This window comes from Neovison vison, chromosome 14, assembly GCF_020171115.1.
Source record: "Neovison vison isolate M4711 chromosome 14, ASM_NN_V1, whole genome shotgun sequence".
In the NCBI taxonomy this organism is placed as follows: Eukaryota; Metazoa; Chordata; class Mammalia; order Carnivora; family Mustelidae; genus Neogale; species Neogale vison.
This window is the reverse complement of record NC_058104.1, coordinates 21,701,786-21,725,000: the sequence shown is the minus strand read 5'-3', so window position 1 is coordinate 21,725,000 and position 23,215 is coordinate 21,701,786. Positions and strand designations below refer to the sequence as shown.

Sequence of the window (23,215 nt, the reverse complement as noted above, 5' to 3'; positions counted from 1 at the left end):
TTGTAGGACCTTCACCCCCACCTCCGCCCACACACACACTCCCCACTCAAGAATGAGTCTGATCTGATTTCGATCCTATCACCGCAGAACTTCTGCCGCATCAGTCAGTGGTCGGGTTCGGAGAAGGGACCCATTTGGAACAAAATTTCTTGAGGACGAGAGCTCATCTTTGGGTTTTTCGATGCCCCTCCTCCAGCCCCCTCCCTGGACTGCCATGCCTCTCAGGACGGGCTTTGGAATAAAAACAGAGAGGGATGCCTTTCTGAGGGGCTGAACGCAACAGCAAATCAGAAATGAAGGTTCAGAGAGTTTACGTTACTTGCTCGGGGTCCGAGCTGATCCTCGAATCTCTCAGGGCAACCCGAAGGCTCCTGACGTGGTGTCTAAACCCTGACTCGAATGACCTGCCCCGCTGCCTTCCTGGAGAGAGTCTGCACACTGGTCTTGCTAACGATCCAATCTGAGGCGCGCGCTACGCAAGGTCAGGTTCCCTGGAACGGAGATCCTTATCCTGCACATGCTTTGTTGAGGAGCCCATCAGAGGGGCGGCGGACGGGCAGGCGGGTTGGGGATTGAGAAAGAAGAGAAGCAAGGATGTGGTCTGAGCTGGAGACTAACTTCTGTCTGACCCTGGGAGCTGCACCCCAGAGAGGACCCCGCCTGGAGACAGGGACGTCCGTTTTTTAATGCCCGTGGAAGTTAAGCAGGAGTTGTGGGCTTCTGTACGGAACGGAGGATAACTTCTGGGTTCAGTGGACACTCTCTGGCAGCGGGGGGTGGTGGTGGTGGTGGAGTTCTCTGGAGGAGGCAGCTGCTCTGCACCGTTAGCAGCCCAGGCGCACGGCAGCTGGGGGATGCGTGTACCGGCCACTACGTGAGATGCACGTCCGTTATCAAGGGCTTGTGACTCCTGGACTTGACTTTAGGGAACGAAGGAACGAGGTAAGAAGAGATGCTTTGTCTGCACTGTCAGCCTTTAGCTCCCCTCCCCTCTCGTCAAGTGTCAGTTGCCTAGATTTCTATCCTTTCCTTTCCTTCCCATCTTCTTTTTCACAACTGGAGGATAAGAATGCCCTGGTGGCTCTCCGTTGGTAGCTCACGCCAGAGAGTCTGGGACAGTGGGAAGAAGCCTGGGTGAGACCCAAGAGAGCTTCTTTAACTTTCAGGGTCCGAGTTAGACCCCCAAAGGGAAAAGAAATTTTTGATGAGACCAAGTTCTCCTCGGCTGTGTCCTACTCCTAAAGCCTGCTTGCGTGTTTCCAAGGGCTCTGATGAGGCTTCCTGCGGAAACACGCCGCGTTCTCCTGATCCTGCAAAGCCAGGGCACGAAGGGACGTTTCTTTTCCGAGGTGACCCTCTCAGGGAAGCTAAGGACCAGCCAGCCCCTCTTGGTCTCCATTCTCTGGGACACCCTTGATTGATTGGTTTTCCTCAGATGGCTTTCGGGCAACAACACTCCCTCTCTCTGGGGAGGAAAAACCGTTCTAAGTTCAAGACCAAGGGCATGTTCCAGAGGGAGGAGGTCACAGAGGTCACACCCAGGAAAGTGGAACCTCTGCCCACCTCACTCGAAGGAGATGTGAATGGGGGTAAAAAGGACCTGATCTAGGAGTTTGGTGCTGCTTTTCATTTTGTGAGAAAACAGTCTGTCAGTGGTCTGGAGGGAAAGAGAGACCACTAATAGGAATACGTTAATGGACTTCCACCTGGCAAAGCTGGTCTTAAAATGCAAAGATAAACTGAAAATCCCCGGGAACTTAGTAAATGATGCCAGCGTGTCCCTTTGATGGTATTCCTTCAAAACGAGCAGGATAGTGCCCGTTTCGAGGAATTTTTTTTTTTTTTTTTTTAGAATTCGGGGGAAGGGTTTTACTGGGGCAAGATTTTTGTCTTCGGAGGAGAGACCGTGCTGGTAATCTGAACGTATTCAGTGAGGATGATGCCCACCTCTGCCCTCCGCGTGCCTTAGCGGTAAATTCTTCGTTGCCTCTAACCCTGGGCAGAGCTTCAACCTTTGTGGAAAACCCAAGGTAACAATTTGGCAGTATTCTTTTCTGAGGCAGAAGAAAAATACAGCGGCACTGAACGATTCCTCGTAAATGAGCAGGCTCCTTTTCTCCTCGGGGTGACCTCTACCTTCAGGATCCGATGGTTTTATTATGATTAATAAATTTCATTTCCACAGAGGAAAAGGGACCATGTCAGCTCAAACTGAAAGCAAGGAGGCTTCTTTTCAAATGCTAATTTCTAAACACGCCCTTGTGTGACACGACAATTTAGACACAAGGTTATTAGGGAAGATAGGGACTGGAGGGCTAGACTTGCAGCAGAAATGCCAGGCACGTCGGCGACCTCCTGTCCTCAGAGCTGGCTGAGCACAGCCCAGAGGAAAAGCGGCAATTCCCAGGGACCTCGATGGGAGTGACGGGAAGATGACTTGCGACCGCCATGTTCCGAGGGACCTACACACACCGCGTCACCCTCCAACGCCACCCTTCCCTTCGGCAAAGTGGACAGTGGCGCAACCCGGCCATGATGCTACCACGTCCCCACATCCCGCCCATCAGAAGTTACAGGTGGAATCTTCCATGTGTCTACTTTACTCCGTTCCCGCTATGGCCACCCTAACCTCAGCCACCAGGGTTTCATCAGAACCGAATCCACAACAGCCCAATGTCTTTCCTCTTTGCTTCTTCTCCTGCCTCTTCCAACCACCAGCCACTTGCATCTGTGGCTAACAACTCTACCATCCATCCATCCTGCTCTCCTATCCATCCGTCCGTCCGTCCATCCATCCATCCATCATCTATCTAGTCAGATACAAAGGTCATCGTACCTCTTCCATGCTTCAACCCCTCCAGTGGTTTTCCGCTCATCCCAGAAGGAAACCCAGACTTGCCTGGGTCGCCCCTGCTCCTCGCTCCCTGTGCTCCAGGCGCACTGGCCCCGCGGCGACTCCGAGAACACATGCAGATTCATTTTGTGCTTTATAGTCTTGGCCCTCGCCTGCCCTTCAGGTAATGTAGCAAGTCTTGCAATGGTTTTTGTTTACTTGCCCCTTGACCTGATGACTGACCCCTCCCATTCCCCTCCCCCGCACCAGGCATGCCAGCCCCGCGGAGGCTGGGCCAAGTCTATTTTGTTCACCTTTTGGTATGTCCAGCATCCACCCAAGCACTGGCCCCGGCGCAGGTGAGCCAGGGCTCAAGCCATCGTCGCTGTGTGAGGGAAGCAGCGAGAGGAGGAGTCAACCGGGAGAGAAGACACTTGCTCCCATCCTCAGGATTCTGTCTGCAGCCAAGCTTCTCCAGAGGGGCTTCCTAAAGATTCTAGGTCACTGTTCCCACAGACATTCCAAACCCTTCGAGACACGCCGAAGGTAAGTTTCTGGGGACTCTGGGCATACAGCGTGTCATTTCACATCACCCCTGAGAGTTCATAGAACACTGGCCAATATGCCATCAAGCTCATCAGACCCCTTTAGGGAAAAGCCACCCAAACAACAGAGTAGAAGATAAGAGCTTTGCCGGTGACCTCACCATAGCTTGTGGCCATGTCCTCATGAACCCGTCCTTTTTTTTGACCTTAGCAACAAGTGGAAACAAGGAGGCCACCTGTGGTACTGGGGAGAGCACAGGGCATGCGGCCAGAAGATCCAAGTTCAAGTTCTGCCTTGGCAGTGTCCTTCCTCAAAGACTAGGTGAGTTGCTCTCTCTAAGCCTCATTTTCCTGTTTGCATGAAATGGTATTCTTGGGTCTGAGCCCGGTCTAATCATCAAGCGCTTGGAAAGAAACCAGGTACCATTTGAAGCAAGTCTACGGATAGGCGATTGCGATGGTGGGGTCTTACATGGGGCTTGCCAAGCCGGGCTCTCACTCCCGCCCAGACTTCTGGGCTGTAGAGGCAAGGGAGAGGTTCTCTTCTAACCCGGCCGCGTGGTGCTCTAGCAGTCAAGTTACAGGTACCGTTGGAGTTAAGCACTACCTACTTTCTGAGTTACAGATGTAGTTAAGAGCACTGCATTTGAGCTTAGGGTTATGTCGGGACTAAAATGCATAACAGTGCTGCCCATGGAGTGGGAAAGAGAGCCTGTGTTTGTTAAAGTGCTTTGTCAACTGTACAGAGAGATGCGAGTATTACTTCTTAATACCCTCTGAATTTTGTTGAAATAAGCTGGATGCTAATGAAATACAATAGAGCTATGTTGGGGCCCAGACCAGGATTCTAGCGCAGTGAAGTGATTTTCTTATAGGGACAGAGTAAGAACACTGATTAGTTTCCCTGTGTTTTACTCTATCTCAATTAAGAGCCTTTGTGCCCTCTCAGAACTTTATTCTTCCTGTAGCATCACTTCCCCATGTCCCCTGTCCCAGAGATAGCTGGGGAGACCTTGAGGGAGCAGGAAGGGGAGTGAAAAACCCTCACCCCACCCCACAAGAGAAGTTCCCAGAGGCGTGTAGCTCTCCTGGACAGCCTGACCGCCGCAAGGACGCCCAGAGGACCGTGCCCCGGCCACACCAAGAAGCGTGGCAGAGTAGGCTTCAAAAGAGTATGCGTCCTGATTGCTGGCGTGTCTGTGCTGTCATCAGGGACCACAGCGCCCTCCTCTCTGGATCTAAGATATAATCTGAAAGACACTGGGGAAAATGGATCCCGGCCAGTCACACACGTACGGCACAGTATGCAAAGGGAGAACCACCATACCGTAACCCCGCAGTTCGAACAGCCTGCTACTTGGAGAGCGACGGTGAAGCTAAGGGATGTCCTCCCCCTTCACTTTCCTGGAGGGTCCACTGAGGTCTGGACCCCAGGATGGCTCACCCGAGTTTGGGTGCCTGAGGTGCCCACTGAGAAGACAGAAGCGAACCTGTCCAGGAAGAGGGACCCCTCGTCCCACCCCATCCCTTTGGTTTCTTGAGCTCTTCCAAATGAAACACCGAAGGATTTTTAAAAGAAAATCCTTTGGTTTTCGCTGCTGCTGCTGGTATAATCCATTGCTAGGCTGTTGCTTTCGCCCCATCCAGAAAGCAAGCATCTGGAATACTGTTCCAGATCAGGCATGCTTTGCATTTGGGAAAATGCTCTGCTCCTGGCAGTTCTCCGTGGCTGGAAAGGAGCTACAGTAATTACCAGTAAGGAAGGGGAAGAAAAAGGCCACATGGAGGATAGGTGGGCTTTGGGGTCCCTCAGCTCTGCCCAGCAGTTGCATTAGTGCCTGCCCTGATGCCATTGCAAATCAATCCATTTTCAAAAGCAGAGTGTTACGGGCATTTCTACTTCCTACTGACCTATCTCCTACTCATCCTTAAGTAAAAATGCAGCCCAACCTAGGAAGATCCTACAGTCCTACTGAAAGAGGTGGCGGGCTTCTGACGAACCCCTTGGGGATTCTGGACTGCAGGATCTGACCGTTCCCCTTGGCTTTCTGTGGGGTTTCTGGGAGCTCAGGATGGAGACAAAATCCCACCTTTGAAAAGATGAAAGCCTGCAGCCCAGAATACAGGAGGCCACAGCAGGCCTTTCCAATTCCTAGTTGGGGATGGCTTGAGCTATCTTGTAGATGAATGCACTCTTACTTCCGTGCAAACCAACAACAACCAGACAACTGAGAAGGCTCGGGGTACAACCGTCCTTTCTCAAATGGTAGAACATCACAACTTTCAGCCTGCAGAGTCTGGGTTAGCACAATGTGCACTGGTTTGAGAAGATCTTAGGACAGAAATGGTTAATAATCACCAAGATTTGCAGCAAATCTTCCAGGGTCATTGACAGCAAAGACAATGAGTTGATCTCTGTCCACCACCAAGAGACCTGGGGCCCATCAGACTGCTTCATCTCCACAGGAAGAGAGAAGAGGGTTCACAGGACCCCAGGCCACACAGCCGGGATCACCACAATAGGGGGACAGTATTAGGATGGGGACAACTTGAAGGTATTGGGAAAGAATTAAAAGAGAGAGGGGTGAGAAGGTGGTGGTGTTCCTGCTCACTTTCCTGTGGAGAGTCTACTGGGGTCTCAGTGGCTCAGTGAACATGTTCTTGAAGGAAACACTCCTCTGTGACTCCTGTAGCCTCTCCTAGCTTTAGTCTGGATGCTGACCTTCGTCGGCCACTTTTATATGGTCTACAGATAGGTACCAAGATGACCAGATGACCAAGCTGTACTCTAGAAGCTTCTCAAGATACATCGAAGAGGAACATAACCATTCGCAAATTGAAAACATCTATAAAACCACTTCGAAAGTAGGAAAATTGCCCCCCAAACACCCAAGCAGCAACGGAAGAACCTCCCCAGATGAACACCATGAAGTCATCTCACTGGGACTCTGACATTCCGAATGCCGCTGTTCACGTCCTTAGCCTGGATTTGAAATCGTCACCTTCACGAATCACTTACTACGCTTTCCAGCCTCCTGTTTTCTTTGCTCAGAACCAGGGGGGAAAGCAGCTTCGGGACTCTTCACGTTTTAACTAGGAAGGCGTAGCGTTTACGCACCCAAACTGCCACACATCTGAACTGTGCATACGTGAGTTCACCTGTAACATCTGTGAGGAGCAGCCCACGCCGCCCATGGCCATCAGATGGCCTCGTCCATTCCGCACACTCTCCATGCAGTTCAAAACCTCTTCCAATTCTGAATCCCCAACAGTTCAGGTCTGAGCTAAGAACCTCAATCCTGGATTCATCAGAGCAGGGTCACAGCCACTGCCTGGGAGTTGAGACGACCCAGTGAGCCCTGCTCTTGGCCCTCGGTCCTTCACTCTAGAATGCCTCCTCCAACAAGAGAGGCATCCACAGCTGTGCGCTCTTTAATGCCAAGCCCAAGGCCATCCCCCTCTTACAAAGGCTGTTTCGCCTTCTTGGTGTCCTGACAACTGCTCTACCCAAATCACTAGGAAATCCCCATCCTGCTCTGAAATCAACGTGGCCCCCAGCTGGGGCTCAGGCTCCTGGGGGAGCAGCTGAGAGTGATCTCAGAACGTTCACCTCCTCTTTGAGCGACTTCCTCCTCCTGTGAACGGAGGTAGTGGTGCGTATAGACTGGGTAAGGCAGTAGGGAGGTTGACGTGACGGTGACGGTTTACCGGCTTAGTCAGCAACCCCGTGAGTCTCAGATATCGATACCATCAGGCTGGCACTCACTGCCTTCTCTCCATCCCAGGTGGGGTCACGACAAGAAAGCCCGTGGAGTCCATCGGTCAGAACCACCCCGGAGGTAAGCATCTGGAGCCCCGGTGCCCTGTGTAAGCCGCTCAGACATTCTGAGAGCTTAACCGGCAGGGTGAGAAGAACAAGCTCACACACACACACACACACACACACACACACAGGCGCGCTAACTACACCCTCACTTGGAGGCAAAATTAAAACACAAAGTCACGATACGCTGCCACAGTCCAGATGATCCGTCACAGTATTTTAATGACAGGTGAGGATCCCTCGCCTCTAAGAAACCAGTTCTTGGGGCACACAATCCCTTTCAATACTCACCTGAGCAAAAGGAATGAAAATCTAACTCTGCCATGGAACTAATAAAAATATAATGAGCCAGAGATGAGACATTTTGAGGTTTATCGCAGCCACGTTAAAAACTTGAAAAGAAAGAGGGGCGATTCACTTTTATATATTTAATCCAACATAGTAAAATATTATCCGTCCAATGGGTAATCAATGTAAAGATTATTAATGTCATAAAGTGCTTTTACATAATTTTACAAACGTAATTTGTATCCAAATATAATTTGTATTTGTATGGTTTACAAAATACTGTCTGATCTACAAAACATTAGATACGATATACAAATACATTTGTATTTGTATACAAAAATAAATTTCACATCATTATTGTACTAAGGTTTCAGAATCTAGTATGTGTTTTGTACTTACAGCTCATCTTGGCTGGGACCAGCCACATTTCAAGGACCCTGTAGCCAGTAGGGCTATCGGCCACCATACTGCACAGTGTAACTCTAGCAAAATCTGTCCTGTGCTCTCCTTACCACCGAAAGGGGAGATTCCTGACCCATCAGCTCTGTGGTTCCTGAAGAATTAGGAATTACCTGGAAGAACTTGTAAGAATGCAGATTTTCGGGCTCCCTCTCCAGACCTGTACATCAGAATCTCTAGGGCAGGGGACATGGGAAGAGGAAATGGATTCTGCATTTTTAATAACTGCTGTTCTATTTTTTTTTTATTCAAATTCTGCACTGATACAGCACTCCCTCCCTCCCTCCCTCAAGGCTGATTCGGAGCTATCTGGATATCTTTGATTTGTATAAGTAAACTGACAGAGACATTTTATTTTTATGGGGTATCACTACGGCCTGTCCCAAGCTTTGAACCACACCTAGTGCACCGCAAGCGCTCAATAAACGTTATAATTATTTTTACTAGGTTCCTTTGTTTATATGTTCCCTGAACACCCTGCATACTCCTAGTATAATACACATCGCATTTGATTGGAAACAGACCAATTAACTACAAATCCGTTTGCTGCAGGACGGCTTTGCTGAATAATCAACCCAAATGTAGGGAGGGCACTTCGAGGAAGTTTGCTGAAGGATCAATTAGGGGAATGGCCTAGTTAGAAACTCCGAAACGCTGTGTGAGGCTGTGTGGGTGTGTGTTTCTGTGCCTGTGTGGGCACCTGCATGTGTAGGTTGGGTGGGGATCAAAGGATGGGAGAGGGTTACGACACCCCATGTGGCCATGAACTTGCTTCTGATAATGACTTCATCAAGTATATAGCAGCCCACTCACGGGAGATGGTTTTAACGGCTTTGGCCATGCCCTCGGCCAAGGCTTTTTCGCAGATTCCTCACCTTACCTAGTGTCCAGTACCCATACAGAACTGGGGGTGCGTCCCCACGCTGGCTTCCTGTGCCTCTAAGACGGTGCCTGGCCTGGTAGAGGAGGCAAGACTTGCTGCTGGACAGAGACCCAGCCTCCCCCTGGACCCCAGAAACACACAAGCATGCACACACACACTCTAGAGCAGCTGGAATTCAGCAGCCAAAACCACCAGTTCAAAGTTTCTGGTGTTTTTTAGGGGATGGACTAGCCTGTTGATCTCTAGCCATTGATTTTCAGCAAAAGAAAGATATTTGGGGAACCAACCCGGAACACACGATGCCTGTTTGACCCTATCTCCTGGAATACGCAGAATGCTCCCCGGCAAGGCAGCTGCTCCCTTCCACACCCTGTCCCCGCACCTAGACTGGTGCCCAACACGACACAGTATCCAGCGCACACCTGGTGCATGCAGGGGATGCACCAAGTCAAACACACACCCAGGGGAACGGCCATCTGGGGAGCCGGTAACTTCCCTGAGGGCCCCCAACATTTTAACACCTGTGCTCCCCAACTCACAAATACTCCTCTTGCAGGAGCAAAGATAGCACAACTCAAGAAAGCAGGGGAATTCCATCTGGAGCCAAAGGTCAATGCTGTAAGGTCAAAATACAAGGGGCTCATGGGGGCAGTGGGGTTCAGTGAAAAGAACTTTGTCCATTGGGAATTGGGGAAAGTTACCCAAGTTCTCTGGATCTGAGCAATTTTTTTTTTTTTAACCTCTAAGACGAGAAGGAGGGTAACACCTCCCTCCCTGAGCTGATGTGAGAAATCATCTGTGCATGTATGCGCGCACGCACACACACACACACACACACACATGCACGCACAGGCAGGGACCTAAGTATCCATAGAATTTATCATGCTCGCTCATATGCAGAATTTGCTCAAGACGACAGGAAGTTATCATCACGCCCTGGAGAACTCAGCGAAGCCTGATTGAGGGACAAGGACTGAGAGATGGAGGGCTCCCTCTTCATGGCGACAACAAGTCTTAGCCCTCTGTGAAAATAAAACACCCTTGGAGCAAAAGGGAGAGCGTGGACGTTTAACACGGACTGAACTTCTTCCACGTCTAATCTGCCGGCCTGTCCTGCTTGTTCTCTGTTCAAAATGCAGCCCAAAGCCAACCCCTTTTTGGCTCTTCTGCCACCATCATCCTAACCCAGGTCCCCGCCACCCTCCTCCCCTCTCCCTACACCCCCCCTTCCCCCGCGGACTGTTGCAAGAGACTCAACTAGTGCTCCTTCTCCTGCTCTTGTCATGGGTGATCTGCTCTCCACAGTGCCAACCCATCGTTAGAATGATAAGGCCGACCACAGCTGACCCTCCAAGGACTTCCTACCACACCTAAATCTCCAGTGGTTTCAGATTTTCCAAGTCCTAATTTGTTCTGAGCCCTAGCGGTCTTCCTGATTTCATGTTCAACACTCTGCCGTGTATTCAGATGCCATGGCCCCGCCGCACATCCTGCTGAGCCCGGCTGACTGCCTCAGGCATGCCTCAACCACAAGGCATTTGCACTTGCCACAGGTCCCTGCTCCAACATCACCCCCTCGGAGAGGTCCTCTCTGCCCGGTGAACCTAAAGGAACATTGCTTCCTAGTTTCTATCCGGCCCTCTACTCTTTGATTCATGAGAGCTGTTGTAGGATTTGCCACGCCAGGATATCACATGCCTTTGCACCTACATGCCGGGCATCTGGTCTTGGCTAGAAAGGAGGCTCTTTGAAGGAAGGGCTTCTCCTGGCTTATTTAAGCCATGTCCTGAGGGCTCAGAACACTTGCAGATACACAGTAATGACTCACTACGTATTAATGAAGTGAGCTGAATTCCCAGCTGTTCTGCCTAACTAATGAACTTGCTTTGTGACCTTCCTCCGGGTATAAGAGCTGTACGCTCCTTCTGCTACAATCACTAGCCAGTCCTGGAAAATCTCCAGCGAGTCACAGTGGCAGGGAGCCCTCCAGTCTAAGAAGGGAGAATCATCTTGTCCCTTTTCCCTGCCATCGCTTGAGAATCCGACTCATGAAAGGTTCTTGATGTTATACAATGAGAAGACACCTGAGTGTCCAAAGTGAGCATTGGACACATGGCTCAGGTCTTCTGTCAAAAGGCCCCCCAGGTGTCCCCTCCCCCACCATGAGCACTTTGTCCTTCAGGAGCAACCAAACGAACACCAAAGCCAAACAATGAATGCTGCTGCCAGAGACACTGAATGAGAAAACAAACACAGCCTCACAAACCACACACGCGAGCAAGAAAAGCTGCTTCTAACGTGGCTAGCAAAGGCAGGAATGACATGCTGGCATCCTCTCCAAAAGACCCAAGGAAGAATTGTCACCTTTCCTTTGGGGACAGGAAGAAAACCCCTTTGGTGCCGCAGATCCTATGGTCTCATGATCTTTATCTCACCATCTTTGCCCCGAGCCACCGACAAAACTGGCCAGATCTGCCCCACAGGCAGCTGTGTGAGCATAACACATCTTTAAAAGAATTTCGGTTTTATTAAATTCACCGCGTCCTCCAAACCGAGATTTTAAGTGTTTTGCTCATTTCTTCCTTCGTTTAGAAAAACACTGAAATCCCAGAGATAACCACTTATTCAGGAGACCTGCCCTAAGGCGTTGTTCTGCACATGGGGATGGTTTTGTTGGTTAGAATGGGGACGCCCCGGTTCTCCCAGCACGGGGGAGACGAGGCGCTCAGAGATTTCGTCAAAGCCATGAGTCACAAACTGTGCTGACCGACCCGTTCCGATTTTCCATATTCACTCTGGCTGGGAGAGAATCTGACATGTGATTGATACGGGTGTCTCCTTTTTCATGCTTGGTTCAAACTTCAGAGTTCAAATTGAACCTTATGAAGCAGACACCATATTATTAATAAGGCCATCAAAGCAACAGGGATCTCTCTCTCAATTTGAAATCTGATCAATAGCAATCTATTAAGAATTTACTGAGCAGCCGTCCTAAATCAGATAAGGTAGGTGACGACACTCGCTCTACCCAGGCCAACTTTCATTATCTGTGGCCTCTTATAGGAGTAGCGGGATGGGGGGGCACTTGCTTACAAGGCCAAAGTGTGTCAAGTCACAGGATGAAATCAATGTCTATCTCTTAAATCTGCAACTTGGCAATGTTTGACCTGTGGTGTCAAAACACAACCCAAGATACACCGGGATAGGCGTGCGTTTTAAACAGAAGAGTTGGAGGCGGTGGAAGTCCGCGTACCCACAGATGGTATCCAGTGATAACGCTTTCAACCAACACCCCTCCCCACCGCAGTCAGGTACCCCTCCAGAAGCATGCTCCCTTTCCAAGGGTTTGAAGATGTCAAATGTCTCTCGCATCCCAGGAACATTCCCCGCCACCCCTGGCCACGCAACCATCCATTCCCTACCATTAAGTATTAGTGAAGTGTTAGGGATGTCACCACCTCCCACAGGGAGAAACAGAGGTTTCAGGCCAGGGGTTTAGGGAGGGAAAAAGGGGAGCCCTTATCCAGGGGTTTTTTATAGAAATGGAGTAAGCTATCGCTTTAAAATACAAGCACGCGTACCTCCTGAACTCCCGGGGTAAGACACTAGCCATTAAAAATATGGACACCGAGTCTACCGATGAAACTTTTAGCTCGGACAGGGCTGGTGACATGCTCCTAGCGCTCTGTCCTTCCTTCAGTTCCTTCTCACCAAAGACTGTAAGTAGGGAGGGCAGCGTTAGCCAACAAGCCTTCATTTGCTGGGCTCCGCTGATAAAATGCCATCGATAGCAGATGAAGTTCTATCTGCAACACTCTGTGGAATGTAGGGTTTTGAAGGTCATGTCCTACTCAACTACATGTTCGTAAGCTGTACGGTCCTCCCTTGTTGGCTAGAAGCAACACATTGATAAGATTCCCTAGTAATTGTTTTCGTGAAAGTTTAGGCTAAAAGGCAAAACAAAACAAAACAAAACAAAAAAACCCCCAAACCCCAAAACAAACCAAAATCAAACCAAAACCAAAGAACCCCGAATCTGTTAGCACTCACCTATCTTGCATTTAATCAAGTAATTCCATGCTAATGAAAGTCCAACCATAACTGTTCTGAACCACATCAAAGCAAAAAGACAGGCATTATTTTGACGGACACATCATGCAACTTTGTAGTTTCTGTTTGCCAATGCCCTGATTCCAAAGGCAGAAGACTTTGTCTCTCTAAATCCTGTTACTTGTAATACATTTTAAAAGGAGATACAGGATCTTTCATTAATAGAATGAAGATCCCCTTCTCGTGAGACACAGATAATTATAGTCCCCAAAGCCTCTCTCCCTGGCTTTCTGGATTCAGTCTTTTACAACTAGTCATTCAATAAAGATCCCAAATAATTCACATATACATCTGTATGAACCCAGACAAAAATAAGTCAAAAAACATACAAGTCACACGTCTGTGTCCTTAATCTCCCATTCAGCATTTTAACACAAGAGCACTGCTTATACGGTAAGATCATACTGTGGCTTCATTCAACAGAGTTTTACTTTTCTAGATCATGTATTCTTAAAACTGGAAATAAAATATCCAAGTTAGCAAAACGCCTGGTATCTTTTCAGACAGCGGAGCCTCAAGGCTTCGGCTATACTCCAAAGATATACGGGCTTTGTTTTTGGTTTTTTTTTGTCTTTTTTTTTTTTTTTTTAAACTCAACTTTCTAGAGTGACCAACTGCAGCATGTGAAGGAAAAAAAAAAAAAAGAGAGAGAGAGAGAGAAAGAGAGAGAATACTGAGCTTTGGTTGGATGCATCAAGAAGTAGCAATGTTTGTTACCTGCAGAGGTGTTACAAGAAATTTCATCTGCTGCAACGAAGACGAACTGATTTCTGGAAGAGAAGATAAAATTCACAATACTGCTCGCTCAGGGGGGGATGTGCTCTCTGCCGACTGGGTGGATGTATTCAGATGCAGGGAGGGAGGGGTGCTGCTTTCGAATGGATGTTGCAAGGAAATGTGTGGATACATCTCGGACATCGAGAGTTTAGAAAGATCATGAAACAGGCATGCGGGGACCTGGCCAGCGGAATCATGGTGATGTCGGAACAGGGGGCCATGTACACACTGTTGCACCATCATTAATACTGAGTGTTACCAGAACGTCATGCCGGGGGATGTTGCAAGGGCTAGGGTAATTCAAACTGTGCTTGCATTTCTGCACTGAACGGAGACAACATTTAAAGAAAATACGGACAGTATGTTGGGGAAACGGAATACTAGCTACGGAAATCATAACAATCTAGACTCTATTATTGTAGTATAATATAAAAAAATTACTTGAAAAAGGAAAGGAAAAGAAATGCTGTCATTTCAGAAGAGAATGTTATATGGTATCATGTTATGGATAATAATTTCCTCACCGAACTAGGCTGGCTGGTAGAGAAGGTACAAGCACTCCTACTGGAATAAATCCTGTCTTACCGAATTATTTTTAATGATGCCGTATTTAAGAGAAAATTAAAATGGAAAATGCTATTTGACTTTGATTTAGTAAATCCGGAAAGATGATCGAACTCTCTTAAGATGTTTCCAAGTGTGGCATTTGCACAGTGAAATGTGTTCTAATTCAGACGTACTGTTTATTTCTCTAGAAGTAAGAACGTCTGTAGGAGGCAGATTATAAAAATGCCCCCAATGAGATTGGCTGGCCTCTTAAATGTATCAAAAGCAGCCGTGTAGAGTCTTCTGGTTCTCATTTGTTAGGTTTTACTGTGCGTATGAATCATTAAGAAGCAAGATAAATGCATTTTTTTGGGCTCTTGGTTTGGGCTTCTTCAAATGTTTTGATGCTTCCAAAAAAGTATCTGGTGATTGAGCACTTCTTAAAACATCTTAAGAAAGTTTTACCATTGCAAGAGGTACACCCAGGAATATAAATAGAGCCACCATTGGAAAATTCACTCGAGTTTACCCTCCAGTTGAAAATTCTAGCCATTTCCACACCAGTGAAACCTAAACGAAATTATGCATACTCTGAGAATAACGCTCTATATGTTTCTCTTCCACATAACCAAGTCACAGCCAAGTTCACTTATTGCCTCTCTTAAAAGACTAAAAGTTAGTGTCCCTGGATTTTTGCTTGGACACAGACTTTTTGAGTCCCACCAACATCTAGCTTCCAACTTCCGAGGTCTGAGGAGCAGTACACTTTATATCCCTGAGAATGAAGATGTTTGGGTTGCATATTTGTCTTGACTTGTTTACGTCTGACTTACTCAAGGGGCAGTAAGATATGGACACCCCCAATCACATGTATGTGATTCTTGGGTGGGCCAAACCAGCACCTGGCAGGACTTCTGTCCTATCGTGTGCCCACAAGAGGAACACGACCTTGACCACCAGGTTTATCCAGAGGGCCAGGCGCTCTGTTACAGCTGTTCTCCTATTACGGGGCAGGCCTCATTAGCTATCCAGTTCAGATGTAACCCTAAAAGACTCTAGCGCCTTGCATCCCACTTCTGCATTTTCCTTAAGGAACTGTCCCCGCCTACTAGACATTAGGAAAACCGTGAGAGGCAACCAACAGATATAAAATGATGATTGAATGAGCAGGGAAAACCTGTAAGAATGTGATCTACAAGCATGTTTATAAAGACATTGGACCTTTTTCTTTAATTGTACCCAAATGTTAGGAAATGTGATGGTGTCCTTCACAGCACTCTTCCCTGGGACATGATACACTAATTCTGAAAAATAAGGCTACCATTTCTCTATTCCCTTCTGATTCCTCTTTCTCTTTCTTAGGTAACCTATATATTTTGAATTTTTTAGAGTGTCTTTAGGATTCCTGAGCAAATTTCTGAACAAAGGGGGTGACTCAAAGAGTTGGCTCAGAAGACAGCCAACTATCAAGTCAAATATATGTCAAAGCATGAAGTTATCACCAAGAGTGATATCGTAGGGGATAGGCAATGTACTGTGCAGCAGTGCCAAGGAAGAATTATTTAAAGTATGTGCAAAAAGTAGTAGCCATTTGGATGTATCAGTTCTATACTGATTTTTTTTTTAACTCCATGCAAGGAGTCCTACAACATCCAGGAAGATTTCCCTAACATTTCAGGAAACTGCCTTTCTATGGAGCACGTTAATTCCATGGAGTCAACCTGTATGATCAGCCCTTCCTCCACCCCCCAACTATTCTACCCTTTAACCAACTGATTATAAGTACAATGAACAGGAAATGCCTGCAAATAATAGCCTGGGGAGGGATGTCAGGCCAACATGGCCCCCATATGAGGCCAACAGAGGAATCTGGGTAGAGTTATAAGGGACAGGTTTCATGGTGATGTCTCTCTCTGTCCATTATGTTATGCCATTTTTATATACAGTCTGTTTCTCCCCACTGGACCTTTAAGATCAATGATGTACCTTAGCCCATGAACAGATCATATGTGACCCTCTCTGTGAAATCATTTACCCCACGTGACCAGAGAGAGGTACGATCAAAGAGATGAGTGACATCGCTAGGAGGTCACTGCTCTCCCCAGGACCAACTGAGGGACCACAGGAGCTGGAGGTACAGTCCGGACAGTGGGCTCACCTCTCAGAGCAGAAAGGAGGCTGGCAGGGGGCCTGACCCCTTATGTCAGTGCAAGTCTGTTCTGGACTCTCAACAAAGACACAAGAACTTACACTTCAAAGCAGTTGCACTTGAGTTTCAGCCAAGTGGTTGTAGATGATAAAGCCTGGCCAAGTAGTCCTCAGCCTTGGCTGCACTGGTAAAAACACCTGGTGACCTTCTAAAATTCCCAGGGACCCAGGCTGCTCCTGAGATCAGTTAAAAGGGAATCTCTGTGAGTCCGTCTCAGGCACTAGTCGTTTCCAAAGAGCGTCTGGCGACTCTGTACCAGCCAAGGTTGAGGGCCACTTGCCTAGCTGAATGGCTCTCATGGGGCTGCTCCCTAGGCTTGCAAGGAGAGGTTAAAACAATGCAAATGTTGGTGCCCTTCTCCTGTGCTCCTAGCCTAACCGGCTGGGACACGATAAAGAAGGAGGTGGTTTAGAAGATGCTCGGCAGTGGAATCTTCTAGCAGCCACAGCAGAGAAGCACTGAGCAGGGCACAAATGCCATGTGGAAAGGGAGCTGAATTAGAGTCTCCTGCAGCTTTTGCTTTTCTCTGCAACTTCCATTTGCCCACCCACTGTGCTGCCCTCTCAGGCAAACTCTCTGTGTGGCTGCTGAGCCTGAAACCACAAACACTATACATGGCTCAGAAACGGTCCCTTCTAGTTTCTGGAGGCCTTCTGAGAGAACGGACACTAAGCCTCATTTTTGAAAGCAAAGCTGGTTTATGATGGCCACACTACCATGCTCTGTATCTGCTTCCTCCCCTGTTCCTCTTCTCTTAGCACCTGGCATGGAAAACTCAAGAGCCTCTTTGCTGGGTCTTCCCACTTTCCTTCTGAGTCTATACCTAATCGTCTTTACCATTTTTTTTTCCACCTGGAATTTTTTCTATTTTTGAGCCCTCTCTGAACTGCAGAATTTCTCAAACTTCCCTGAAGACAAGACTCAGCTAGAGTGCTTGTTAAAAATCCGTACATGTCTGCATTTCAGCCCAGACTGCCTGAAACAGAACTTCTGGGAGAGAGGTCTGATCACCTGTACATTTTGGCCAGAACCTAGGCCTGGTGACTGACCAGCTCTGGGGGCCCCATTCACACCATCCTAAGTGTTCAAAACTACCTGGGACCATGATTCTGTCCATGAGCACCAGCCATGGACAGAATCATGGTCCCAGGTAGTTTGTACCATGGGGGAATTGGGGAACGTTGCTGAGAAATCTCCTGCAAGTTCATTCCCATTTTCATTTCAGAGCCTCAACTTTTCCCAGGAAGACTGTTGGACAAGGGGAGGCTTGGTGGGAGTGGGGAGGATTACTAATTTAAGAAAAATAATAAAATGGTTGATAACTGTGCACACGGGAGAAGGCTATATTTGTCTGGACTCTTTGCAACGTCGATGCCAAGGAGCCACTGGCCTGATGTCAGTGGAGTATTTACCTATGATGGGTGGCTGCCGAGCCTTGTATCTACGCATTAAATGATTTAATTTTCCTGACCACCCATCTTCCTACCCCAGTCTTCACAGAGGAGGTGGCAGAGGAACAGCAAGGAGCACACACAAACCGGTAAGTAGGGGAGATCAACCATGGTTGGGTTGTCTCAAGACCCAACTCCTATTTACTCGCTAAGATTGGGCTCAGGGGAGCCCGCATAGGGGTAACGGGTTGGCCATGGAGGGTCATGTCTCTACAGAGGGACTTCCTGATACCGTACTGAACCTTCTATTCCTCCCAGACAAAATAACACAGCATTTGGATTCCCCTTCGAGTATGATGTTAATTGAGGCTTGAGAGAGATAATTATATTCTGCTTTAACAACTTGGGATGTGGAATGGCATGGGCCATGGTCTTTCTCTCTCTTTTCATCCTATTACCAGACTTCATTATGTTTTACGACGGTTTTCATAGACCAGCCATCTAGACTCCGCATCTGACTCAGCTGGTGGTGCATTTAAATTAGTCCTGTGACCTGCCGTGTCATCCTTACGTCCCACTTTTCTTCTTAGGCTGAATCTCATCTCCCTGCAATTTTCTTTCTTCTAAAAATTACCCACGGCTGAATTCCAAGAGACAAATGAAAAGAGTAGCCAGCCAGTATTGCTGGAGGGAATGAGGGAAGCTGGCTATGGAGACAGAGTAAAACCTGCGGTACAGGCGGGGGCCGAGGGAGGACGGACGGGGAATGTTCTCCTGCTGGAGAACACCAGTTTTAAGTTTCACTGTTAAATATTCTGGTGGCTTCTCATTCTGTGGCCTCTTAACTCTCTTATGTCACTATTGCTACACGAAACTCGGGGTGGAGATCAGTCATGGTAAGTTTCTTCTTGGGTCCAATGCTATGAGTACTGAAGCTAGCATGCATGCGCATACACACCAACATGTGATTAACTACCACCAACGCCACCCCCCACCTCCACCCAACCAAGGCTAGCTAGTAAAAAATCCCTAGAGCCTTAGACGTTGCTCTTCTGGTCGGGCAGGTGGCAGTCAAGATGCCCCACAATGACATTGCACAAAATCAAATTAATCCTATCTGTAGATTCTGGGGGTGCCTGTATAAGACAGAGGTTCTCAACCATGACTGCCTCTTACAAATCAACTACTATATGTGTGTGCATGTGTACACACACACACACACACATATACATATACATATATATACCCATATATTTACGTGAAATACTGAAGACCAAGTCCATTTCCCAGTCTTTTAAATCTGAACCTTCCAGAGTGGTTCCCAGGCCTGGGTATGCCCAAGAAACCACTTTGGTGGTCCTAACGCATCAGCCAGCACCAAGAACTCACATTTGTCTGTGTGAGTATTTCTTTGAACTCACATACCCTGGCTCTGCAGGAGAGAGAGCGGTGTCTTCTGGTTTTTCCATTAAACTACACTAGTGTTGACTGCCATGGTTTTTAATGATCAATACTTTAATTTTTGGAAATTGCCTTATATTAATGATAGATATTATTTAATCTATTACTTATACTTATTAATTTTTTATGACTATGTTTTCCAGGATGCTTCGCTTTAGACACAGGGGAATAGGGCGGAAATGCACACTTACTGGGGAATCTCGCCAGGATGTGTTAAGAAGTTGCTAGAAGGGTCCTAGGGAATCCCGCCAGGAATGTTTTCTAAATAGTCAGATGTCACATGCAGAAATAAGGTGCTTCTATTACAATCGCTCTTGCTGGCTTTACTAAATACTTTACTGGTCTTGTTCATTCAATCCTCAGATGGTTTGCTACCTCCCAGGCACCCAGCTACCCCACAGGGACAGGACATTGTGCTCCTGCCTTTTAAATCACTGTGGAACGTCTGTCCTGGCCTTGGCTACCTGGAAGCTCATGGCCTAACTTATATTTCAGTCTTACTGCCAAGAAAGTGGGACTTGTTTACTTGGGATCAGTATTTTCATTCTCTCTCCCTTTACCACTCGGTTCTAAAAACTCAAGAATTATAAAAAGCCCATTCAAATTCATATTTCCTCCTGCCCTGTGGTTATTTTTTTTTAAAGGATTTTATTTACTTATTGGACAGAGAGAGACACAGCGAGAGAGAGAGAGAGAGCGCACAAGCAAGGGGAGCGGGAGAGGGAGAAGCAGGCTCCCGCCGAGCAGGGAGCCCAATGTGGGGCTCGATCCCAGGACCCTGGGATCATGACCAGAGCTGAAGGCAGACACCTAACAACTGAGCCACCCAGGCGCCCCTCTATTTCTATTTTAGTTTTGAATTAGGTGTACTTCGAGAGGCTGTGGCAAACTGTAGCATGAGATAGGTATAAACAAACAAACCAGCAAGCAAATGAGCTATAGAATCCTCTGAAAGAAACTACAGAAATGCTTTCCTGATCCTTTTTGTCTTACGTCCTTTAGCATATTTTATTTCATTTCATTTAGCCTCAGTTGCTCTTCCTAACATTGTGTATATTTTTTTAAAAAAATTATGTTTAACTGGGAAAGGAGAGAAGTGCTCTGAATCTATCCCTGATTTGAATATTTGGATATTTCTATCCAAAACTTCTGGGTTCCAGAAATTCAAACCCAAGTGCATCTCCAGTCCCTTTATGAGCAGTCCACTTCTGTAACTTTCATTTTTCCAACCTTGAACAAGCTCCACGGCTCCATTTTTTCTCAGCTAAAAACAGAACTAATGGTGAGCCTGGAAGGCCTGCCCTGTTGCCTTCCTGGGCCTCAGTTTCTTCATCTGGAAAATGGGAACAAACACAGCACAGGGTCCCCTAGATTTGTTTTTTCTTTTTGCATTTTGATGAGAACAGGAATATGATAAGGCTTTATCTGGGGGGAAATTGCCATTTATTTTTTTGGCTACGTGTACTCCTAAAGGGTAGTCATCTTCCCTCCCCCAGAGAGAGAAGGCATTTGTGTTTTTAAGTGCTGGACTTCCAGGGTTTTAGGCCAAGAAGGGGAGAGTCAAGAGACTTTTTGAGGTTATAAGTCCTATCAGAGAGAGCCGGGGGCCTCTTGAAAGATAAAATCCCACCTCAGGTTTGGTTGGGCAGAGTGAAGACGGGCACAGAGGAGCCCCTCATGAGAATGAGTTTCTGATGCAGTTAGAAATGGGTCTGGCCTGTCGTAGGAACAGCTGCTTGTGATCTCTTCGGGAAGCAGCTCTTGTACAGGGGAAAGGAATCCCAGGCTTGTGGAGGCCCACGGGGGATTGGGGTGGGGTGGGGAGCACGGGGTGTCCAGGCTGAAGCTCTGGAGGCTACAGAGACCACACTGAGGGGGTCTGCGCCCATATAGGAGTTACAGGCAAAACAAAGTTAGTGTGATGGTGGAAAGGTCCAGAACCTTACAGATCCCCGGGGGATTCCTATAACCCATGGCCACCCCAGGCATTAGATTTCTCAACCAGTGGTCTTGGGAAGACAGCAACACAGGCAGATTTGGTTTAACATTTTGAAAAGTAATTCTCTGCAGAGCAACTGGTTGTACAGAAATCTACAGCCTTGGAGGTACAGGGGTTGAGTTTGTGAGGGGAGGAGCTCCTCCACCGACAGGAAAGATGGACTATTTGACCTCATGATTCCCAGTTGCTTCTTCAGAAAACTTTTTTTTCCCCAAACTATTTTTTGTCCAGTTTTACTGAGGTAAGTTCCACAAATAAAAACTGAACATAACTGGATTGAACAATGGGCTTTTTTAGAGCTGTAAAAAGTGATGACTTGATACACAAACACATTGTGAAATGATCACCACAATCAAGGTAATTAACATATCCCTCACTTCATACAGTCACCTTCCTTTGCGGGTGGTGAGAACACGTAATTCTACTCTCAGCAAATTTCAAGTCTCCCTCCTTTAAAACTTCTAGAAGTCAACATTCTAATACAAAACAAAACAAAAAAACTCATCTCTGGCCAAAAGCTGATTCTAAGCCAGAAAACCTGCTTCCACAGGAGCAAAACAAAATATGCCTGTAGTTTAGCGATGTTGGTAATAGTAATAGTAACAGTTATATTATCCAGAGTGTCACGTAGTGTCCGGCTACTCAAGGAGATTTCTGCTCATGGTCACCATTAATTCAGTAATAACCGAATGAGGGAGGCATCACTCATTAGCCCCACTTTAAAGATGAGGTAGTTGGGATCAAACAGGTCAGTTAGCCTGCCTGTATTATCTCTGTAGTAAGTTAATTTTGCTGAGTAAGTAAGTTTGCTTGTAGTAAGTTAGTTTGTTAAATCTAAGTCTCTGGTCATATTCTATAGACGAACAGCAAATATTTGTTGCTGCATCAAAGTACGTAGAGTGATCGTAAAAGAATTTGCCTCACATCTGGACCAGAGCAATGACAGGTTGTGGGCAGCTGAGCGAACACGGCTCCCCAGAAATGTTAGTGTTATGGGGGTCCTAGAGGTTGCCCAGTCTAAAGGCGACACCCACTTTCAAGTGGATTTAATTTTATTTGCTTCCTCTTGTTTGTGTACAGTCAGTGCTTTCAACTAATACCATATGCTTGAAAATATCTGTCAATCAACAGCTGAGTAAGAGAACCCCATGAATTTTCACCACCTCCTTTAATTGCGAAGTAACGTTCAGTTTCCTCTCCTTCTGACTGTAATTGGTATCATTGTCTTCATTTAGCAGATGAAGAAACTGAGGCTCAGGAAATCTGAGACAGACCTGATGGGACTATTCCAGATTATGTTTTACATTCATGTGGGTCTGTTATGCGATCAATGAGAAAATGCTAGTGAGAAATCTCATTACACCTTGGTCTTTGGGGGAAAGAAAATGACTGATGGTGGCCCTAGAGGAGTTGAGGGGGGAACGTTCCCATAAGACAGATTACGAGGACCCCGCAACTATTGGAGGTTCTTACTTTCTCACCGAGGAAGGGAAAGTAGAGAGAGGCTTAGAAACCAACAATTGGCTAAGACAGATTCTCCTACACCCTGCCAGGTTCCTGGAGTGTCAACATTAGTTACTGAATATTGGGGTGGGATTGAATGTTGCTCTCCATGGTGCTGCTTCTCAGATGTCATACACACCGCCCAGGGGTCTCGAAGGTGTAGATTTGATACAACAGGACTGGGTGGGCTTGAGAATCTGAATTGCTTACAAGCTCCCAGGGAGGTCAACACAGGTGGTCTCGGAACCGTGTTCTGCAGAGCAAGGTGCTCAGAACCCTCACAATGGACCACTCCAATCTTGAAATTTCAGAACAGACTCAGGCAATCACTCTTTCCCTGTCCTTTGTTCTAAGTTTGACATGGAGAAATTGAAGAAAATAATCCAAA

The 23,215-nt window shown here is 47.2% G+C and overlaps 1 protein-coding gene across 14 annotated transcripts in view; it reads right to left on the bottom strand.

Moving 5' to 3' along the window:
* Positions 1-23,215, bottom strand: part of RBFOX1 (RNA binding fox-1 homolog 1) — a 1,452,832-nt gene that overhangs the window by 3,656 nt on the left and 1,425,961 nt on the right. For 11 of the 14 annotated variants that reach the window (XM_044233305.1, XM_044233301.1, XM_044233292.1 and 8 more), the window contains one exon: positions 13,659-13,711. The exons of the other annotated variants lie outside the window; for them this stretch is intronic. In XM_044233305.1, coding sequence (XP_044089240.1) covers positions 13,659-13,711 — 53 coding nt within the window. The remainder of the gene's footprint in view (positions 1-13,658; positions 13,712-23,215) is intronic. 14 annotated transcript variants of the gene reach the window in all.